Source organism: Echiichthys vipera (genome assembly GCF_963691815.1).
Source record: "Echiichthys vipera genome assembly, chromosome: 23".
Lineage (NCBI taxonomy): Eukaryota > Metazoa > Chordata > Actinopteri > Perciformes > Trachinidae > Echiichthys > Echiichthys vipera.
The window spans coordinates 5,909,629-5,931,813 of NC_139848.1; the positions used below are offsets into that span (position 1 = coordinate 5,909,629).

A 22,185-nucleotide genomic window follows, 5' to 3' on the forward strand; every position below is an offset into this window, starting at 1 on the left:
CTAACCCTAACACCCTTGAGGACAGTTGCTCAAGGCTTAAGTCGGCAGGCTCTCAACCAGTAGCCCTAGGTTCAATCCCAACCCTACTTCTACTCAAGTTACCTTCCTCCCCCCCCACCAAGAAATAAAACATTCACCACCCCCATTCTTGAGGACAATAGCTCAAGGCTTAAGTCGGTCGGCTGCCAACCAGTAGCCCTAGGTTCAATCCCCACCCTATCCATACTCAGGTTACATACCTCCCCCCCAAAAAAAACAATCAACACCTTTACTCTTCTTTTTGTTTTTTAGGGGAGTAGTCGAAGTCTCAACAAATGAGCACCTAAGGAAAAAAGAATAGGCACACAATTGCTTAAGATCAAAGGGTTCCTGACGTCCGAACGCAACGAAACTAGCACGAGTGCACTCAGCGCCCATGAAATAGGGGGGGTAGCCAAAGTTTCAAGTCTCTAAACTAACCCTAAGCCCTAAACCCTAACCCCAACACCAACCCTAACCCTAACCCTAACTTTGAGGACAATGGCTCAAGGCTTAAGTCGGCAGGCTGTCAACCAGTAGCCCTAGGTTCAATCCCAACCCTACCCATTCTCAGGTCACCTTTCTCCCCACCCACCCATAAAGAAAACTTTCACCACCTTTACTCTTCCAGAAGAGTAAAGGTGGTGAATGTTTTCTTCACCACCATCACAATAGCTCAAGGCATAAGTCGGCAGGCTGCCAACCAGTAGCCCTAGGTTCAATCCCCACCCTACCCCTACTCAGGTTACCTCCCCTCCCTCCCCAAAAAAAACAATCACAACTTTACTCTAGAGGACAATGGCTGAAGGCTATTGGCAGGCTTCCAACCGGTAGCCCTAGGTTCAACCCCCACCCTACCTATACTCAGGTTACCCCCCCCCCCCCCATAAAAAAATCACCACCTTTACTCTTCTTATTCTTTTTGTTTTCTTAAATTTTTATCCCTCTCCACCCTTTCCCCTTTTCTTTCTTCTATACAACACTCTAGGCCAGTGCAAAAAACAAGTTTAACCCAAAACCCTAACCCCAACCTAAACCCCAAACCTAACCCCAACCCTAACCCTAACCCCAACCCCAACCCTAACCCTAACCCTAACCCCAACCTTCTTATTCTTTTTGTTTTCTTATATATTTCTCCCTCTCCACCCTTTCCCCTTTTCTTTCTTCTATACAATACCCTAGGCCAGTGCAACAACCAAGTTTAACCCAAAACCCTAACCCCAACCCAAACCCAAAAACCCAACCCTAACCCTAACCCTAACCCCAACCCTAACCCTAACCCTAATCTCAAACCTTAACCCTATTTTAAATAGGCCATAACTTTTGATAGGAACGTCGTAGAGACTCCGTCTTGGTACCAATGGAAAGTGCAGGGCCATAAATAGGGGGGTAGGCGAAATCTCAACTAATGAGCACCTAAGGAAAAAAGAATAGGCACACAATTGCTTAAGATCAAAGGGTTCCTGACGTCCGAACGCAACGAAACTAGCACGAGTGCACTCAGTGCCCATGAAATAGGGGGGGTAGCCAAAGTTTCAAGTCTCTAAACTAACCCCAACCCCAACCCCAACCCTAACCCTAACCCTAATCTCAAACCTTAACAGTAACCCAAACCCCAACCCCAACCCTAACCCTAACCTTAACCCTAACCCCAACCCCAACCCCAACCCTAACCCTAACCCTAACCCTAACCCCAACCCCAACCCTAACCCTAACCCTAACCCCAACCCTAACCCTAACCCGAACCCCAACCCTAACCCTAACCCTAATCTCAAACCTTAACCCTATTTTAAATAGGCCATAACTTTTGATAGGAACGTCGTAGAGACTCCGTCTTGGTACCAATGGAAAGTGCAGGGCCATAAATAGGGGGGTAGGCGAAGTCTCAACTAATGAGCACCTAAGGAAAAAAGAATAGGCACACAATTGCTTAAGATCTAAGGGTTCCTGACGTCCGAACGCAACGAAACTAGCACGAGTGCACTCAGCGCCCATGAAATAGGGGGGATAGCCAAAGTTTCAAGTCTCTAAACTAACCCTAAGCCCTAAACCCTAACCCCAACACCAACCCTAACCCTAACCCTAACTTTGAGGACAATGGCTCAAGGCTTAAGTCGGCAGGCTGTCAACCAGTAGCCCTAGGTTCAATCCCAACCCTACCCATTCTCAGGTCACCTTTCTCCCCCCCCACCCATAAAGAAAACTTTCACCACCTTTACTCTTCCAGAAGAGTAAAGGTGGTGAATGTTTTCTTCACCACCATCACAATAGCTCAAGGCATAAGTCGGCAGGCTGCCAACCAGTAGCCCTAGGTTCAATCCCCACCCTACCCCTACTCAGGTTACCTCCCCTCTCCTCCCCTCTCCTCCCCCTTCTTATTCTTTTTGTTTTCTTATATATTTCTCCCTCTCCACCCTTTCCCCTTTTCTTTCTTCTATACAATACCCTAGGCCAGTGCAACAACCAAGTTTAACCCAAAACCCTAACCCCAACCCAAACCCAAAAACCCAACCCTAACCCTAACCCTAACCCCAACCCTAACCCTAACCCTAATCTCAAACCTTAACCCTATTTATGATAGGGGATAGATGATAGGAACGTCGTAGAGACTCCGTCTTGGTACCAATGGAAAGCGCAGGGCCATAAATAGGGGGGTAGGCGAAGTCTCAACAAATGAGCACCTAAAGGAAAAAAAATAGGCACACAATTGCTTAAGATCAAAGGGTTCCTGACGTCCGAACGCAACAAAACTAGCACGAGTGCACTCAGCGCCCATGAAATAGGGGGGATAGCCAAAGTTTCAAGTCTCTAAACTAACCCTAACACCCTTGAGGACAGTTGCTCAAGGCTTAAGTCGGCAGGCTCTCAACCAGTAGCCCTAGGTTCAATCCCAACCCTACTTCTACTCAAGTTACCTTCCTCCCCCCCCACCAAGAAATAAAACATTCACCACCCCCATTCTTGAGGACAATAGCTCAAGGCTTAAGTCGGTCGGCTGCCAACCAGTAGCCCTAGGTTCAATCCCCACCCTATCCATACTCAGGTTACATACCTCCCCCCCAAAAAAAACAATCAACACCTTTACTCTTCTTTTTGTTTTTTAGGGGAGTAGTCGAAGTCTCAACAAATGAGCACCTAAGGAAAAAAGAATAGGCACACAATTGCTTAAGATCAAAGGGTTCCTGACGTCCGAACGCAACGAAACTAGCACGAGTGCACTCAGCGCCCATGAAATAGGGGGGGTAGCCAAAGTTTCAAGTCTCTAAACTAACCCTAAGCCCTAAACCCTAACCCCAACACCAACCCTAACCCTAACCCTAACTTTGAGGACAATGGCTCAAGGCTTAAGTCGGCAGGCTGTCAACCAGTAGCCCTAGGTTCAATCCCAACCCTACCCATTCTCAGGTCACCTTTCTCCCCACCCACCCATAAAGAAAACTTTCACCACCTTTACTCTTCCAGAAGAGTAAAGGTGGTGAATGTTTTCTTCACCACCATCACAATAGCTCAAGGCATAAGTCGGCAGGCTGCCAACCAGTAGCCCTAGGTTCAATCCCCACCCTACCCCTACTCAGGTTACCTCCCCTCCCTCCCCAAAAAAAACAATCACAACTTTACTCTAGAGGACAATGGCTGAAGGCTATTGGCAGGCTTCCAACCGGTAGCCCTAGGTTCAACCCCCACCCTACCTATACTCAGGTTACCCCCCCCCCCCCCCATAAAAAAATCACCACCTTTACTCTTCTTATTCTTTTTGTTTTCTTAAATTTTTATCCCTCTCCACCCTTTCCCCTTTTCTTTCTTCTATACAACACTCTAGGCCAGTGCAAAAAACAAGTTTAACCCAAAACCCTAACCCCAACCTAAACCCCAAACCTAACCCCAACCCTAACCCTAACCCCAACCCCAACCCTAACCCTAACCCTAACCCCAACCTTCTTATTCTTTTTGTTTTCTTATATATTTCTCCCTCTCCACCCTTTCCCCTTTTCTTTCTTCTATACAATACCCTAGGCCAGTGCAACAACCAAGTTTAACCCAAAACCCTAACCCCAACCCAAACCCAAAAACCCAACCCTAACCCTAACCCTAACCCCAACCCTAACCCTAACCCTAATCTCAAACCTTAACCCTATTTTAAATAGGCCATAACTTTTGATAGGAACGTCGTAGAGACTCCGTCTTGGTACCAATGGAAAGTGCAGGGCCATAAATAGGGGGGTAGGCGAAATCTCAACTAATGAGCACCTAAGGAAAAAAGAATAGGCACACAATTGCTTAAGATCAAAGGGTTCCTGACGTCCGAACGCAACGAAACTAGCACGAGTGCACTCAGTGCCCATGAAATAGGGGGGGTAGCCAAAGTTTCAAGTCTCTAAACTAACCCCAACCCCAACCCCAACCCTAACCCTAACCCTAATCTCAAACCTTAACAGTAACCCAAACCCCAACCCCAACCCTAACCCTAACCTTAACCCTAACCCCAACCCCAACCCCAACCCTAACCCTAACCCTAACCCTAACCCCAACCCCAACCCTAACCCTAACCCTAACCCCAACCCTAACCCTAACCCGAACCCCAACCCTAACCCTAACCCTAATCTCAAACCTTAACCCTATTTTAAATAGGCCATAACTTTTGATAGGAACGTCGTAGAGACTCCGTCTTGGTACCAATGGAAAGTGCAGGGCCATAAATAGGGGGGTAGGCGAAGTCTCAACTAATGAGCACCTAAGGAAAAAAGAATAGGCACACAATTGCTTAAGATCTAAGGGTTCCTGACGTCCGAACGCAACGAAACTAGCACGAGTGCACTCAGCGCCCATGAAATAGGGGGGGTAGCCAAAGTTTCAAGTCTCTAAACTAACCCCAACCCCAACCCCAACCCTAACCCTAACCCTAATCTCAAACCTTAACCCTAACCCCAACCCCAACCCCAACCCTAACCTTAACCCTAACACTAACCGCAACCCCAACCCCAACCCTAACCCTAATCCTAACCCTAACCCTAATCCTAACCCCAACCCCAACCCTAACCCTAACCCCAACCCCAACCCCAACCCCAACCCTAACCCTAACCCCAACCCTAACCCTAACCCTAATCCTTAAACCCCAACCCCAACCCTAACCCCAACCCTAACCCTAACCTTAACCCCAACCCCAACCCGAACCCCAACCCTAACCCTAACCCCAACCCCAACCCCAACCCTAACCCCAACCCCAACCCCAACCCTAACCCTAACCTTAACCCCAACCCCAACCCTAACCCTAACCCTAATCTCAAACCTTAACAGTAACCCAAACCCCAACCCCAACCCTAACCCTAACCTTAACCCTAACCCCAACCCCAACCCTAACCCTAATCCTAACCCCAACCCCAACCCTAACCCTAACCCCAACCCCAACCCTAACCCTAACCTCAACCCTAGCCCCAACCCCAACCCTATCCCCAACCCCAACCCCAACCCTAACCCTAACCCCAACCCCAACCCTAACCCTAACCTTAACCCCAACCCCAACCCTAACCCCAACCCTAACCCCAACCCTAACCCTAACCCCAACCCCAACCCCAACCCTAACCCTAACCCCAACCCCAACCCTAACCCCAACCCCAACCCCAACCCTAACCCTAACCTTAACCCTAACCCCAACCCCAACCCCAACCCTAACCCTAACCCTAACCCTAACCCCAACCCCAACCCTAACCCTAACCCTAACCCCAACCCTAACCCTAACCCTAACCCCAACCCTAACCCTAACCCTAATCTCAAACCTTAACCCTATTTTAAATAGGCCATAACTTTTGATAGGAACGTCGTAGAGACTCCGTCTTGGTACCAATGGAAAGTGCAGGGCCATAAATAGGGGGGTAGGCGAAATCTCAACTAATGAGCACCTAAGGAAAAAAGAATAGGCACACAATTGCTTAAGATCAAAGGGTTCCTGACGTCCGAACGCAACGAAACTAGCACGAGTGCACTCAGCGCCCATGAAATAGGGGGGGTAGCCAAAGTTTCAAGTCTCTAAACTAACCCCAACCCCAACCCCAACCCTAACCCTAACCCTAATCTCAAACCTTAACAGTAACCCAAACCCCAACCCCAACCCTAACCCTAACCTTAACCCTAACCCCAACCCCAACCCCAACCCTAACCCTAACCCTAACCCTAACCCCAACCCCAACCCTAACCCTAACCCTAACCCCAACCCTAACCCTAACCCTAACCCCAACCCTAACCCTAACCCTAATCTCAAACCTTAACCCTATTTTAAATAGGCCATAACTTTTGATAGGAACGTCGTAGAGACTCCGTCTTGGTACCAATGGAAAGTGCAGGGCCATAAATAGGGGGGTAGGCGAAGTCTCAACTAATGAGCACCTAAGGAAAAAAGAATAGGCACACAATTGCTTAAGATCAAAGGGTTTCTGACGTCCGAACGCAACGAAACTAGCACGAGTGCACTCAGCGCCCATGAAATAGGGGGGGTAGCCAAAGTTTCAAGTCTCTAAACTAACCCCAACCCCAACCCCAACCCTAACCCTAACCCTAATCTCAAACCTTAACCCCAACCCCAACCCCAACCCCAGCCCTAACCTTAACCCTAACACTAACCGCAACCCCAACCCCAACCCTAACCCTAATCCTAACCCTAACCCTAACCTTAACCATGACCCCAACCTTAACCCTAACCCTAATCCTAACCCCAACCCCAACCCTAACCCTAACCCCAACCCCAACCCCAACCCTAACCCTAACCCCAACCCTAACCCTAACCCTAATCCTTAAACCCTAACCCTAACCCTAATCTCAAACCTTAACCCTAACCCTAACCCCAACCCCAACCCTAACCCTAACCCTAACCTTAACCCCAACCCCAACCCTAACCCCAACCCTAACCCTAACCCCAACCCCAACCCTAACCCCAACCCCAACCCTAACCCCAACCCTAACCCTAACCTTAACCCCAACCCCAACCCTAACCCCAACCCTAACCCTAACCCCAACCCCAACCCCAACCCTAACCCCAACCCTAACCCCAACCCTAACCCTAACCCCAACCCCAACCCCAACCCTAACCCTAACCACAACCCCAACCCTAACCCCAACCCCAACCCCAACCCTAACCCTAACCTTAACCCTAACCCCAACCCCAACCCCAACCCTAACCCTAACCCTAACCCTAACCCCAACCCCAACCCTAACCCTAACCCTAACCCCAACCCTAACCCTAACCCTAACCCCAACCCCAACCCTAACCCTAATCATAACCCCAACCCCAACCCTAACCCTAACCCCAACCCCAACCCTAACCCTAACCTCAACCCTAGCCCCAACCCCAACCCTATCCCCAACCCCAACCCCAACCCTAACCCTAACCCCAACCCTAACCCTAACCCAAACCCCAACCCTTACCCTAACCCTAATCTCAAACTTTAACCCTAACCCTAACCCCAACCCCAACCCCATCCCCAACCCTAACCCTAACCCCAACCCCAACCCTAACCCTAACCCCAACCCTTACCCTAACCCCAACCCCAACCCTAACCCCAACCCTAACCCTAACCCTAATCACAAACCTTAACCCTAACCCTAACCTTAACCCTAACCCTAATCCTAACCCCAACCCCAACCCTAACCCTAACCCCAACCCCAACCCCAACCCCAACCCTAACCCTAACCCCAACCCTAACCCTAACCCTAATCCTTAAACCCCAACCCCAACCCTAACCCCAACCCTAACCCTAACCTTAACCCCAACCCCAACCCGAACCCCAACCCTAACCCTAACCCCAACCCCAACCCCAACCCTAACCCCAACCCCAACCCCAACCCTAACCCTAACCTTAACCCCAACCCCAACCCTAACCCTAACCCTAATCTCAAACCTTAACAGTAACCCAAACCCCAACCCCAACCCTAACCCTAACCTTAACCCTAACCCCAACCCCAACCCTAACCCTAATCCTAACCCCAACCCCAACCCTAACCCTAACCCCAACCCCAACCCTAACCCTAACCTCAACCCTAGCCCCAACCCCAACCCTATCCCCAACCCCAACCCCAACCCTAACCCTAACCCCAACCCCAACCCTAACCCTAACCTTAACCCCAACCCCAACCCTAACCCCAACCCTAACCCCAACCCTAACCCTAACCCCAACCCCAACCCCAACCCTAACCCTAACCCCAACCCCAACCCTAACCCCAACCCCAACCCCAACCCTAACCCTAACCTTAACCCTAACCCCAACCCCAACCCCAACCCTAACCCTAACCCTAACCCTAACCCCAACCCCAACCCTAACCCTAACCCTAACCCCAACCCTAACCCTAACCCTAACCCCAACCCTAACCCTAACCCTAATCTCAAACCTTAACCCTATTTTAAATAGGCCATAACTTTTGATAGGAACGTCGTAGAGACTCCGTCTTGGTACCAATGGAAAGTGCAGGGCCATAAATAGGGGGGTAGGCGAAATCTCAACTAATGAGCACCTAAGGAAAAAAGAATAGGCACACAATTGCTTAAGATCAAAGGGTTCCTGACGTCCGAACGCAACGAAACTAGCACGAGTGCACTCAGCGCCCATGAAATAGGGGGGGTAGCCAAAGTTTCAAGTCTCTAAACTAACCCCAACCCCAACCCCAACCCTAACCCTAACCCTAATCTCAAACCTTAACAGTAACCCAAACCCCAACCCCAACCCTAACCCTAACCTTAACCCTAACCCCAACCCCAACCCCAACCCTAACCCTAACCCTAACCCTAACCCCAACCCCAACCCTAACCCTAACCCTAACCCCAACCCTAACCCTAACCCTAACCCCAACCCTAACCCTAACCCTAATCTCAAACCTTAACCCTATTTTAAATAGGCCATAACTTTTGATAGGAACGTCGTAGAGACTCCGTCTTGGTACCAATGGAAAGTGCAGGGCCATAAATAGGGGGGTAGGCGAAGTCTCAACTAATGAGCACCTAAGGAAAAAAGAATAGGCACACAATTGCTTAAGATCAAAGGGTTTCTGACGTCCGAACGCAACGAAACTAGCACGAGTGCACTCAGCGCCCATGAAATAGGGGGGGTAGCCAAAGTTTCAAGTCTCTAAACTAACCCCAACCCCAACCCCAACCCTAACCCTAACCCTAATCTCAAACCTTAACCCCAACCCCAACCCCAACCCCAGCCCTAACCTTAACCCTAACACTAACCGCAACCCCAACCCCAACCCTAACCCTAATCCTAACCCTAACCCTAACCTTAACCATGACCCCAACCTTAACCCTAACCCTAATCCTAACCCCAACCCCAACCCTAACCCTAACCCCAACCCCAACCCCAACCCTAACCCTAACCCCAACCCTAACCCTAACCCTAATCCTTAAACCCTAACCCTAACCCTAATCTCAAACCTTAACCCTAACCCTAACCCCAACCCCAACCCTAACCCTAACCCTAACCTTAACCCCAACCCCAACCCTAACCCCAACCCTAACCCTAACCCCAACCCCAACCCTAACCCCAACCCCAACCCTAACCCCAACCCTAACCCTAACCTTAACCCCAACCCCAACCCTAACCCCAACCCTAACCCTAACCCCAACCCCAACCCCAACCCTAACCCCAACCCTAACCCCAACCCTAACCCTAACCCCAACCCCAACCCCAACCCTAACCCTAACCACAACCCCAACCCTAACCCCAACCCCAACCCCAACCCTAACCCTAACCTTAACCCTAACCCCAACCCCAACCCCAACCCTAACCCTAACCCTAACCCTAACCCCAACCCCAACCCTAACCCTAACCCTAACCCCAACCCTAACCCTAACCCTAACCCCAACCCCAACCCTAACCCTAATCATAACCCCAACCCCAACCCTAACCCTAACCCCAACCCCAACCCTAACCCTAACCTCAACCCTAGCCCCAACCCCAACCCTATCCCCAACCCCAACCCCAACCCTAACCCTAACCCCAACCCTAACCCTAACCCAAACCCCAACCCTTACCCTAACCCTAATCTCAAACTTTAACCCTAACCCTAACCCCAACCCCAACCCCATCCCCAACCCTAACCCTAACCCCAACCCCAACCCTAACCCTAACCCCAACCCTTACCCTAACCCCAACCCCAACCCTAACCCCAACCCTAACCCTAACCCTAATCACAAACCTTAACCCTAACCCTAACCTTAACCCAAACCCTAGCCCCAACCCCAACCCTAACACTAACCCTAACCCTAACCCTAACCCTAACCCCAACCCTAACCCTAACCCTAACCCCAACCCTAACCCTAACCCTAACCCCAACCCTAACCCTAACCCTAACTCAAACCTTAACCCTATTTTAAATAGGCCATAACTTTTGATAGGAACGTCGTAGAGACTCCGTCTTGGTACCAATGGAAAGTGCAGGGCCATAAATAGGGGGGTAGGCGAAGACTCAACTAATGAGCACCTAAGGAAAAAAGAATAGGCACACAATTGCTTAAGATCAAAGGGTTCCTGACGTCCGAACGCAACGAAACTAGCACGAGTGCACTCAGCGCCCATGAAATAGGGGGGGTAGCCAAAGTTTCAAGTCTCTAAACTAACCCCAACCCCAACCCCAACCCCAACCCTAACCTTAACCCTAACCCTAACCGCAACCCCAACCCCAACCCTAACCCTAATCCTAACCCTAACCCTAACCCTAACCCCAACCCCAACCCCAACCCTAACCGCAACTCCAACCCCAACCCTAGCCCCAACCCTAACCCTAACCCTAATCTCAAACCTTAACCCTAACCCCAACCCCAACCCTAACCTTAACCCTAACCCTAACCGCAACCCCAACCCTAACCCTAACCCTAATCCTAACCCCAACCCTAACCCTAACCCTAACCTTAACCCTAACCCCAACCCTAACCCTAACCCCAACCCTAACCCTAATCTCAAACTTTAACCCTAACCCTAACCCCAACCCCAACCCTAACCCTAACCCTAATCCTAACCGCAACCCCAACCCCAACCCTAACCCTAACCCTAATCCTAACCCAAACCCCAACCCTAACCCTAACCCTAACCTTAACCCTAACCCCAACCCTAACCCTAACCCTAATCTCAAACTTTAACCCTAACCCTAACCCCTAAATGAGCACCTAAGGAAAAAAAAATAGGCACACAATTGCTTAAGATCAAAGGGTCCCTGACGTCCGAACGCAACGAAACTAGCACGAGTGCACTCAGCGCCCATGAAATAGGGGGGGGAGCCAAAGTTTCAAGTCTCTAAACTAACCCCAACCCCAACCCCAACCCTAACCCTAACCCTAATCTCAAACTTTAACCCTAACCCTAACCCCAACCCCAACCCTAACCCTAATCCTAACCCCAACCCCAACCCTAACCCTAACCCCAACCCTAACCCTAACCCTAATCCTTAAACCCTAACCCTAACCCTAATCTCAAACCTTAACCCTAACCCTAACCCCAACTCCAACCCTAACCCTAACCCTAACCTTAACCCCAACCCCAACGCTAACCCTAACCCTAACCCCAACCCTAACCCTAACCCTAATCCTAACCACAACCCTAACCCTAACCCTAACCCCAACCCTAACCCTAACCTCAACCTTAGCCCCAACCCCAACCCTAACCCCAACCCTAACCCCAACCCTATCCCCAACCCCAACCCTAACCCTAACCCTAATCTCAAACTTTAACCCTAACCCTAACCCCAACCCCAACCCTAACCCTAATCCTAACCCCAACCCCAACCCTAACCCTAACCCTAACCCCAACCTTAACCCTAACCCCAACCCTAACCCTAACCCCAACCCCAACCTCAACCCCAACCCCAACCCACACCCCAACCCTAACCCTAACCCCAACCCTAACCCTAACCCCAACCCTAAACCTTCCCTAGCCCCAACCCTAACCCTAACCCTAATCTAAAACCTTAACCCTATTTTAAATAGGCCATAACTTTTGATAGGAACGTCGTAGAGACTCCGTCTTGGTACCAATGGAAAGCGCAGGCCTATGAAATAGGGGGGGGGGCGGGGTAGCCAAAGTTTCAAGTCTCTAAACTAACCCCAACCCTAACCCTAACCCTAATCTCAAACCTTAACCCTAACCCCAACCCCAACCCCAACTCTAACCCTAACCCCAACCCTAACCCTAACCCCAACCCTAACCCCAACCCACACCCCAACCCTAACCCTAACCCCAACCCTAACCCTAACCCCAACCCTAAACCTACCCTAGCCCCAACCCTAACCCTAACCCTAATCTCAAACCTTAACCCTATTTTGAATAGGCCATAACTTTTGATAGGAACGTCGTAGAGACTCCGTCTTGGTACCAATGGAAAGCGCAGGGCCATAAATAGGGGGGTAGGCAAAGTCTCAACAAATGAGCACCTAAGGAAAAAAAATAGGCACACAATTGTTTAAGATCAAAGGGTTCCTGGCGTCCGAACGCAACGAAACTAGCACGAGTGCACTCAGCGCCCATGTAATATGGGGGGGTAGCCATAGCTTCACGTCTCTAAACTAACCCTAACCCCTAAACCCTAACCCTAACCCTAATCTCAAACCTTAACACTAACCCTAACCACAACCCTAACCCCAACCCTAATCTCAAACCTTAACCCTAACCCTAACCCCAACCCCAACCCTAATCCTAACCCCAACCCCAACCCTAACCCCAACCCCAACCCCAACCCTAACCCCAACCCTAACCATAACCCTAACCCTAACCCCTAACCCAACCCTAACCTTAACCCCAACCCCAACCCTAACCCCAACCCCAACCCCAACCATAACCCTAACCCCCAACCCTAACCCTAACCCCAACCCTAACCCCAACCCTAACCCCCAACCCCAACCCTAACCCCCAACCCCAACCCTAACCCCAACCCTAACCCCACCCTAACCCTAACCCCAACCCTAACCCCAACCCTAACCCCAACCCCAACCCTAACCCCAACCCTAACCCCAACCCTAACCTTAAGCCCAACCCCAACCCCAACCTAACCCCAACCCTATCCCCAACCCTAACTTTAAGCCCAGCCCCAACCCTAACCCCAACCCTAACCCTAACCCCAACCCTAACCCCAATCCCAACCTAACCCCAACCCTAACCCCAAACCTAGTCCTAGCCCTCTCTCTTTTTCTTTCTTTCTCTCTCTCTCTCTTGCTTTCTCTCTCTCTCTCTTTTTCTTTCTTTCTCTCTCTCTCTCTCTCGTTTTCTTTATTTCTGTTTCTCTCTCTCTTTTTCTTTCTTTCTGTTTCTCTCTCTCTTTTTTCTTTCTTTCTCTCTCTCTCTCTCTCTTTTCTCTCTCTCTCTCTTTTCTTTCTTTCTCTCTCGCTCCTTTCTTTGTCTTGCTTTCTCTCTCTCTCTCTCTCTCTCTCTCTCTCTCTCTCTCTCTCTTTCTCTCTCTCTTTCTTTCTCTTTCTCTCTCTCTCTCTCTCTCTCTGGCCAGAGGACCAGGGGACCAGAGGACCAGAGGACCAGAGGGTCAGAGGACCAGAGGACCAGGGGGCCAGAGGACCAGAGGACCAGAGGACCAGAGGACCAAAGGATGTGGATTCAATCCTTAGGATCAAACATCGAGATGGAAGAAGTCACATTGATGAAGAGCTGCTTCAGATAGTACAAGGAGAGAGAGGACAGGCTAGAAGGCTGGAGGTTGTGGGTTTGATTCTTATGTGGTACTAAAGCTTTTACATCAATATCAGCAGTGACGTGTGTCAATAAGCTCTTGACTGATAGATCAGTGAGGATGATAGATTGTTGTCAGTGTTGTACACAGAGAAGACTCAGTGTTGATACCAAACAGGAGTCCAGGTTCTGAACAGTTGGCTCAGTGTGAAAGGTGCTGGGTTAGAAGACAGGAGGTCGTCTGTTTGAATCTTAAGCTGTTCATTAAAGTTATTTATCAATAAAATGCTTATTGACCTGACCGATGCATCAGTTTATCAGGGTGATATTTGAGCTTTTATCACAGTGATTTATGTCAGTGCTTTACTCAGATCAGTTAGTTTAAGGTGGTAAAGTGTTGGGTTAGAAGACAGGAGGTTGTCGGTTTGATGCTGTGCAGCAGATTTATTTCTTTAGATAGAACAAAATGTCAGCCATCTGTGGCCTCACCAATGCATCATTGGGCTCTACATTTGTCATATAAGACAAATCTATATCAGCAGTGACATCAGTCCACAGAGAGTGGTGATGTCTAACAAACAGCATGTAAAGTCTCAGCTCAGTTAGCTCAACTTATTATGTGTTGGGTTCAAAGACAGGAGGTTGTTGGTTTGATGCTTATGCTGAGCAGCAGATTTATTTATTTAGAAACATCAATGTTAGCCATCTATGACCTGACCAGTGCTTCATCAGGCTCTACATTTGTCAGGTTGTGGTAGAAGCTTGTTTGAGAAAAATCCATTTCTGTCAGTGTTGTATCCAGAGAAGACTCAGATGTGATCTCTACCAAACAGCTGATGGATCTCAGATCAGTTAGCTTAGTGTGTAGAGTTTTGGGTTTTGAAGACAGGAGGTTGAGGTTGTCTGGCCCTCCAGGCCCTTCAGGTCCTCTCTGGCCCTCCAGGTCCTTCAGGTCCTCTCTGGCCCTCCAGGTCCTCCAGGTCCTCTCTGGCCCTCCAGGTCCTCCAGGTTCTTCAGGTCCTCTCTGGCCCTCCAGGCCCTTCAGGTCCTCTGTGGCCCTCCAGGTCCTCTCTGGCCCTCCAGGTCCTTCAGGCCCTCTCTGGCCCTCCAGGTCCTTCAGGTCCTCTCTGGCCCTCCAGGCTCTTCAGGTCCTTCAGGTCCTCTCTGGCCCTCCAGGCTCTTCAGGTCCTCTGTGGCCTGCTCCCTCTCTTCATTCAGAAGTCTGCACAGAAAAGTAACATGTCCAAATCAAAGTGCATTAGATCTGATACTCAGAAATGAAGAGTACGGTTCGATGCCTACATGAGTTTCTGGAGCTCTGCATCCTTCTCCTGCTCTTCAGCCTTCAGTTTGTCGTAGTCCAACAGGAGCCGCTCCTGCTCCAACAACAGACCCTGGTTCAGACTGTGAGAGGAAGACAAGTGGCAATAAGTCACATCATTCAGTTTTATTCATAGTGCAGTTTCAGGAGGTGTGGTTCTGCTGCTGTGTGAAGGATACAAACGCGTGTCACTGTCAGAGCGACGTGCATGAGCAAAGTTAAAGAGGCGTAAGTGAACACAGCATAGAGAGGCTCGCTGTTGAAGACGCTCTTCAGAGCACACAGGTGTTCAGGACGACACCTGCACCATTGTGTTCAGGGATCCAATCAACAACAATCTAAAGTGAACTGAAGAAACTCCACCAAACTCCACCGTCACACCACGTACAGGCAGCAAGAAGCATTCTCCGAGGCCCAGGTAGTGTGAGTACAAACGGGCCTGGAGGGGGGGACAAGGACCCTGAAGCACGGGGCACGGGACGGAGGCACAGTGTGAGGGCGCCCTAAGTGGTCAGCTGCAGAATTATGCCTCATTACTTTAACCTGTATTTGAAACTCTTCTTCCATCTGAAACGTGCACAGATTAGTGACAAACTAAAGGAAACAACAGTAAATGAGAATTCATCTGTGTGTGTTTTCTTATCTCACCGTTGCTCCAGCGCTGGAGTTCAGCCTCCAGCCTCTGGATGATGCTTTCAGGCTCTTGTTCTTCTCCTTCTGCTTCTCAGATTTCTTCTTCCACTCCTCGGCCGTCAGCTCCAGGTTCACCCACACTGTGTTCTTAATGGTCTTGGCTCTGACACAGACAGTACACATGTTTGAGCCCCAGATCACCCACTTTCTTTCACTGTGCTTGATCTTTGGACAGCCTGGACCTTCATCCCTCAGCAGCCACATCACATCATTCTCAGTGTTCATCAAAGTCATCCAAAACAGAAATAAGGTGCGTTTGAATTAAAGGGACCTTTAGAGAATAGTGATGAACCAACATGTGCTTAAAAAGTGACAAAAGGAGAGGAGACGACCTGCATCACATTTAATAAACATGCCAACAAACAAGAAGAAGTTCTACCTCTGTCCAAACATGAGCGTGGACTTGGTCTCGGTCTCGTTGTAGATGGACGGCGAGCAGCAGATGATGATGGTGGCGCGACAGTTCCCCCCCCAGAGAGTCCTGCAGGATCCGAGTCATCTTACTGTCTCTGTACGGCACGTGGGACTTCTGAGAAAGAGATGCATCAGACGTGTCACACAATCATTGTTCCAGTGCGTGGAGATGAGAGGTAACTGTGAGGGACTTCGCCTCGGAAGATGCTGTGGCTGCGAGAGCTGTGCTCGTTCATGTCTGGAGGATAAATAACTACAGTTGGTCGACAGACGTGGTTCACATGGATGAAGCTCAGGGGTTGGAGGTATTGTACTTATACTTCTACTCTGCTACATTTCAGAGGGAACAGTGAACACTTTGCTCTACTACACTGATCTGAGATCTGCTAAAGTCACCAGTTTCTTTTCCAAACGTGTAAAATGAGATTAAAAGGGCGTCTGTGACAGTTCTGGGACCCCCCCTCCCTCTGCTGTTGCTGTTTCCTGTCTTAAAGGCTGCAGACCTGTTGGAGCGTAATCAGCTGCATGGGACTCACCTGGAGCCCATGCACATGAGCCAGCGCCTCAGCCAGTGTTTGGACGGACGGACGGACGGACACACACACACACACACACACACACACACACACACACACACACACACACACACACACACACACACACACACACACACACACACACACACACACACACACACACACACACACACACACACACACACACACACACACACACACACACACACACACACACCAACATCCATGCAGCACATGTTCACGCATCCTCTGACTTTACAGATCCTTCAAATCTATTTGTTGTTTGTTGCTACATTTACTAAAGTTAAGGATCTTTATACTTCCTTACTTAAAAACACATTAAATATAAATATCTTCTTACAAAATTGTGATAAAGACGTCACTTAATGACACTAGAACACACATATGAAGATACATACTAGTCATTGCCACGTGCCGACTGTTTTTGCCCTCGTCGATGACGTCATCACCTCCTCTGGACTGGACACAAAACGCTGACAGAGAGAGAGAGAGAGAGAGAGAGACAGAGAGACAGAGAGAGAGGGGGGAGAGAGAGTGCACATGAGTGTCACAGTCACACAAACACAGGGCAGCCCCCGTCAGCTGTAAGTGAACACACACTTGTGGTGGTGTTTGAACACAGTCTGTGATGCATGAAGAGCACAAACAGATCAGAGACATCACAGATGTCACTTTGACTGTTGTTGTTGTTGAAATATCACAGCTCATGTGGATGCACTCTGGTTTTGTCTTCGTGCACAGAGAGGTTCGTCTTCCACACTTCAAACACAACAAACATCACCAAGGTCACGTGCTGAGTCTTCAAAAAAGGCTTTTGCAAAACAATAAATGTTAGATACAGTTGAGATGAATAGACCCATGTAAATACACCTAACTCTCCTTTACAGGTTTAATTAATTAACTAATTAAAAATACACTTTAATTCACAGAAATGTCTCTAAAGTGTGTTTTAACGTAGTGTTTAGCTGCACAGACTTTAAGAATCTCTAATTTGATCTCAATGTTCAGTTGTAGTTTCTCACCGTGGCCACAGGAGGGCGCGCTAATCCATTTAAAACATATTATTTTGAAGGATCAGAGCGGAAGTGCTGCTTAGATGTACTTCCTCTAACTTGCCGTGAGTGCAGTTGTAGTTGGTGCCTGCCATAGACATATAAAGAGTAGATGCCGCATCGAACGTTGGGCCGCGAGAAATGCGGCCGCCATCTTGGACCGGTCCTTCTCCCAGATAAATTCTATGAGTGACTCGTTGAGCCTATGAGTTGAGCAGCAGAAGGAACAAGATGCCAGAGCACTGTGCAGCGTATTCCTGCTCTAATCTAATATTACAATATTACAATTCATAATCAGTACGGTACAGTACAATTTTAAACAATTATACATAAATCCATGCATTTTTGAATGTTATAGTGAGTCCCTCAGGCTGTGGCAGGTAGATAAATATTTAGCTGCCAGAGGAGCTGCTGTCCCTTATTTTATTATTATTATCTTGTCACAGTAGAGGCGTGGAGATTTGCCTCTGTGGGAATGTTAGTTAATTTACCCCCGGCCAGATGTGTGTGTGCAAGCCTGTGTAGATATGAAAGGAGAAGCAGGGAGGAGAGGGGTTGTCGTACATGTGGTCTAGTGTAAATGGATTGCACATTTCCAGCAGTAGGTCAGCGGAGGATGTGCTGTGGTTTCATGAGAGGAAGACACTTCAGAGACAGTTCATCTCAGGTCACCTCAGATATTCTCAGTTTTGTTTTTTTAAATATTGAACATGACATTGACATGAATTATGAGATCATTTTTCATGTCATGTCACTTTTTTTTTTAAGTTTAGACTATCAAAGGAGAAGTGACAGAATCTGATCAATATCCTTTGCTGTTAAACTGTTTCATCAAACAGGAGCAACATGATGTGGGCTTTATTATAAAGAATGAATTAGAGATTTACGAGGCAAGCGTGAACATGTATTTCCACTCTGTGCCCGATATTCTCACAGCTGAACAAAATGTTCCATACATTTTTACTTGGTTCTCCACATCTCCACTTAAAGCAGGACCAACGTCACATGTTTGTAAACCAGAGCTGATGAGTCCAGGCTTTTTTAGTTCAGTTGTACCACAGAAGTTGAAACAGTCTGAAAAGAAAAAATCATAAATTTATTTAACTAAGGAAAAATCTTAAATGGTTTGTATAATTTAAAATGGATATTACTGAACTATGCCCCGTGTTTTTGTTTGCACATTAAATACAATTACTACATAATTAAAATATGTAATAAAGAAGACATTCACATAATTAGACCTTGCCTAAAAACAAAGGACACAGTCATTTTAGATACTATACAAAGTACTCCTCCAACATCACTGTCTTTTAGAATGAGAGCTACACTCTACACTTGGTAACTGTGCAAGAACAAAACAGTGTGAAAATGATCGATTTAACAAAATGTTATATATATTTTTATACCACACACACTCGCTCCCTCTCCTCTCCACTACCACGACTATGCGACTGGCAGAGCATGGATCATTTCTGAATATTTATTAACATATAGGGTTCGGCTCTTGGTTTTTTTAGTGCTTTAGATGGAAGTGTGTCTGTTTGACTTGTATTTAGATGTGTCCAAAATGTCATCTCTCTCTCTCTGACCTAATTGTATTGATACTCTTGATTTATATGTATTTTAATTTTCTCTGAGTGTGTGTGTGTGTGTGTGTGTGTGCGTGCGTGTGTTTGTGTGTGTGTGTGTGTGTGTGAGAGAGAGAGAGAAAGAGAGAGAGTGAGTGAGAGAGAGATTTATGTATTCATGTATGAAATACAGCCTATTAATACTCTATAAATGATTTCTCTTGTTGTGTTTATATTTATAGTGTTTGCAAAACACCTATCATACATCACATATATCATATATCAGAATATTCTATTACTGTTAATCCCACTGTGAATATTAAAATACGCTGAACCGTGTCCTGTCCTTACACTGAGTGGAGCGGGCGACCGGGCCAAGATGGCGGCTCCACCGCTCGTCAGCGCCAATAGGCCCAACGTTCGATGAGGCGTCTACTCTTTATGTCTATGGTGCCTGCGGCCACAGGAGGGCGCACTTTCTCACCTTCTGAACAGGATGTTACTCAGATATTCTGCTCCGACTGCAGCTAACGTTACTTTACACACTGTTTCACATTTAAACGTCACTAAACTGCGGCAGGAAAATAACCAGACGCCATTTTAGAAGCTCACTGGCTCGAGTCTCACGGTTAGCTCACATTAGCCGCGTGTGTTTCCAGTGCGTTGAGCCCATAGGGCCACCGTAGTTAGCTTACAGCATTAGCCGAAGCTAACGGAAGCACCGACACATATCTACTTCTCTCCAAACTGAATGTTCTCGCACCTTCGGTCTGAACAAGAAGAAGGTTGAACACGTTTCCATGGTTACCATCAAGCTGACGCCAGACACAAGCGTAGTGTACTTCTATCATTATTAGCGCGCGCACACAGGAGTCTCACTGTTATTGTGAAGGGTGTAAGCGGAAGTGCTTCATATCTCCTTCCGCTAACTTGAGCTGGATGCAGTTGTAGTTTGTGAGCGCGGCCACAGGAGGGCGCCCTAACTCCTCTTTGAACAGGCTGCTCCTTTAACGTCCCTGCTGAGACTGGAGCGAGTTTACTAAAAGAATAATTCTCCATCTTCAGGTACTTGATTATTTCCATTACACTACATTTTAGACGGAGACGATTTTATTTTTTTATACTAAAATTATTTGACGGCTGTAGGGACTAGTTACTTTACAGACTCAACTTATTAATACACCACTGGTCGTTTTTTGGAGGTTTTTAAGCCTCTGAACCAAAAGTGTCCCTGGATTTTGTCTCAGAAATCTGGTCACCTTAAACTAGACCACCTTTACCAGCTGCAACATTAAAGTGATGTCTACTTAGAAACGCTTAAATAATTATATTTGTAACGGGCCATTCAGCACAATGACCACTAAATTGCACTGAGTCATTTTTTATGCCACAATTTCCTTTTTATGCAGCATGTTATCGAGTGAAATAACAGATTATGTCAAGATAAATGTTTTTATTTCTTTATTGAACCAATATTCAACCAATCAAAGCAACAAAATTCACATACTTTAGGCACATTTTCCCATTTAATGCTGTGCACTGTCCAAAGTCAAGGGAAAAGGGAAGAAATTAATTCCAAAACAGCAAATCCACAGTTTGAAGAAATAAAGCTCAACATAAAAAAAAAGAAACTGACACGTGGTGGTATGAACAGGTAAGGGTATGAACGTATTTTTGAATATTTGTGTTGTGTTTTGCCACAGAACGTGTACGTATGTTCTGCACTTTGGAATGAATTCTGTCATTTATTGTCAACACACAGGAATTAACACGATCTCAAATAATCAGTAGTCAAACAAATAGATTACAGAGAATGCTGACAAGCTGACAGAAACCTTTTAAAGAATTCACGTCTATCACAAACAAAACAAAAGACAAATCATGACATCAAAAGGTCAAAAGCAAACAACGAAAAGATAGTTCAACTGCTAAAGTGTCGACAAAACCGTCATACTGTGGACTGAGACTTCAGATATTTATTAATCTCAGAGAATATACTTTTTTGTCCCAAATTTAAGACTTTAATCTCAGAGAATATCCTTTTTTATCACAAATTTAAGACTTTAATCTCAGAGAATATACTTTTTTTGTTCTAAATTTAAGACTTTAATCTCAGAGAATATCCTTTTTTGTCCTAAATTTAAGACTTTAATCTCAGAGAATATACTTTTTTGTCCCAAATTTAAGACTTTAATCTCAGAGAATATACTTTTTTGTCCCAAATTTAAGACTTTAATCTCAGAGAATATACTTTTTTGTCCCAAATTTAAGACTTTAATCTCAGAGAATTTACTTTTTTGTCATAAATTTAAGACTTTAATCTCAGAGAATATCCTTTTTGTCACAAATTTAAGACTTTAATCTCAGAGAATATCCTTTTTTGTCCTAAATTTAAGACTTTAATCTCAGAGAATATCCTTTTTTGTCCCAAATTTAAGACTTTAATCTCAGAGAATATACTTTTTTGTCACAAATTTAAGACTTTAATCTCAGAGAATATACTTTTTTGTCCCAAATTTAAGACTTTAATCTCAGAGAATATCCTTTTTTGTCCTAAATTTAAGACTTTAATCTCAGAGAATATCCTTTTTTGTCCTAAATTTAAGACTTTAATCTCAGAGAATATCCTTTTTTGTCACAAATTTAAGACTTTAATCTCAGAGAATATCCTTTTTTGTCACAAATTTAAGACTTTAATCTCAGAGAATATACTTTTTTGTCCCAAATTTAAGACTTTAATCTCAGAGAATATACTTTTTTGTCACAAATTTAAGACTTTAATCTCAGAGAATATCCTTTTTTGTCACAAATTTAAGACTTTAACCCAGAGAATATACTTTTTTGTCCTAAATTTAAGACTTTAATCTCAGAGAATATACTTTTTTGTCACAAATTTAAGACTTTAACCCC

The 22,185-nt window shown here is 46.8% G+C and overlaps 1 protein-coding gene across 1 annotated transcript; it reads right to left on the minus strand.

Moving 5' to 3' along the window:
* Nucleotides 1-14,869: 14,869 nt before the first annotated feature.
* On the minus strand, nt 14,870-17,074 carry LOC310964814 (kinesin heavy chain-like). The gene is made up of 5 exons (XM_083938085.1): nt 17,054-17,074; nt 16,064-16,213; nt 15,640-15,787; nt 14,973-15,074; nt 14,870-14,892 (listed from the first exon to the last, which is right to left on the minus strand). Exons 2-4 carry the CDS (start codon nt 16,075-16,077, stop codon nt 15,009-15,011), a joined length of 228 nt encoding a protein of 75 aa, XP_083794211.1. The 5' UTR covers nt 16,078-16,213; nt 17,054-17,074; the 3' UTR covers nt 14,870-14,892; nt 14,973-15,008.
* Nucleotides 17,075-22,185: the final 5,111 nt, after the last annotated feature.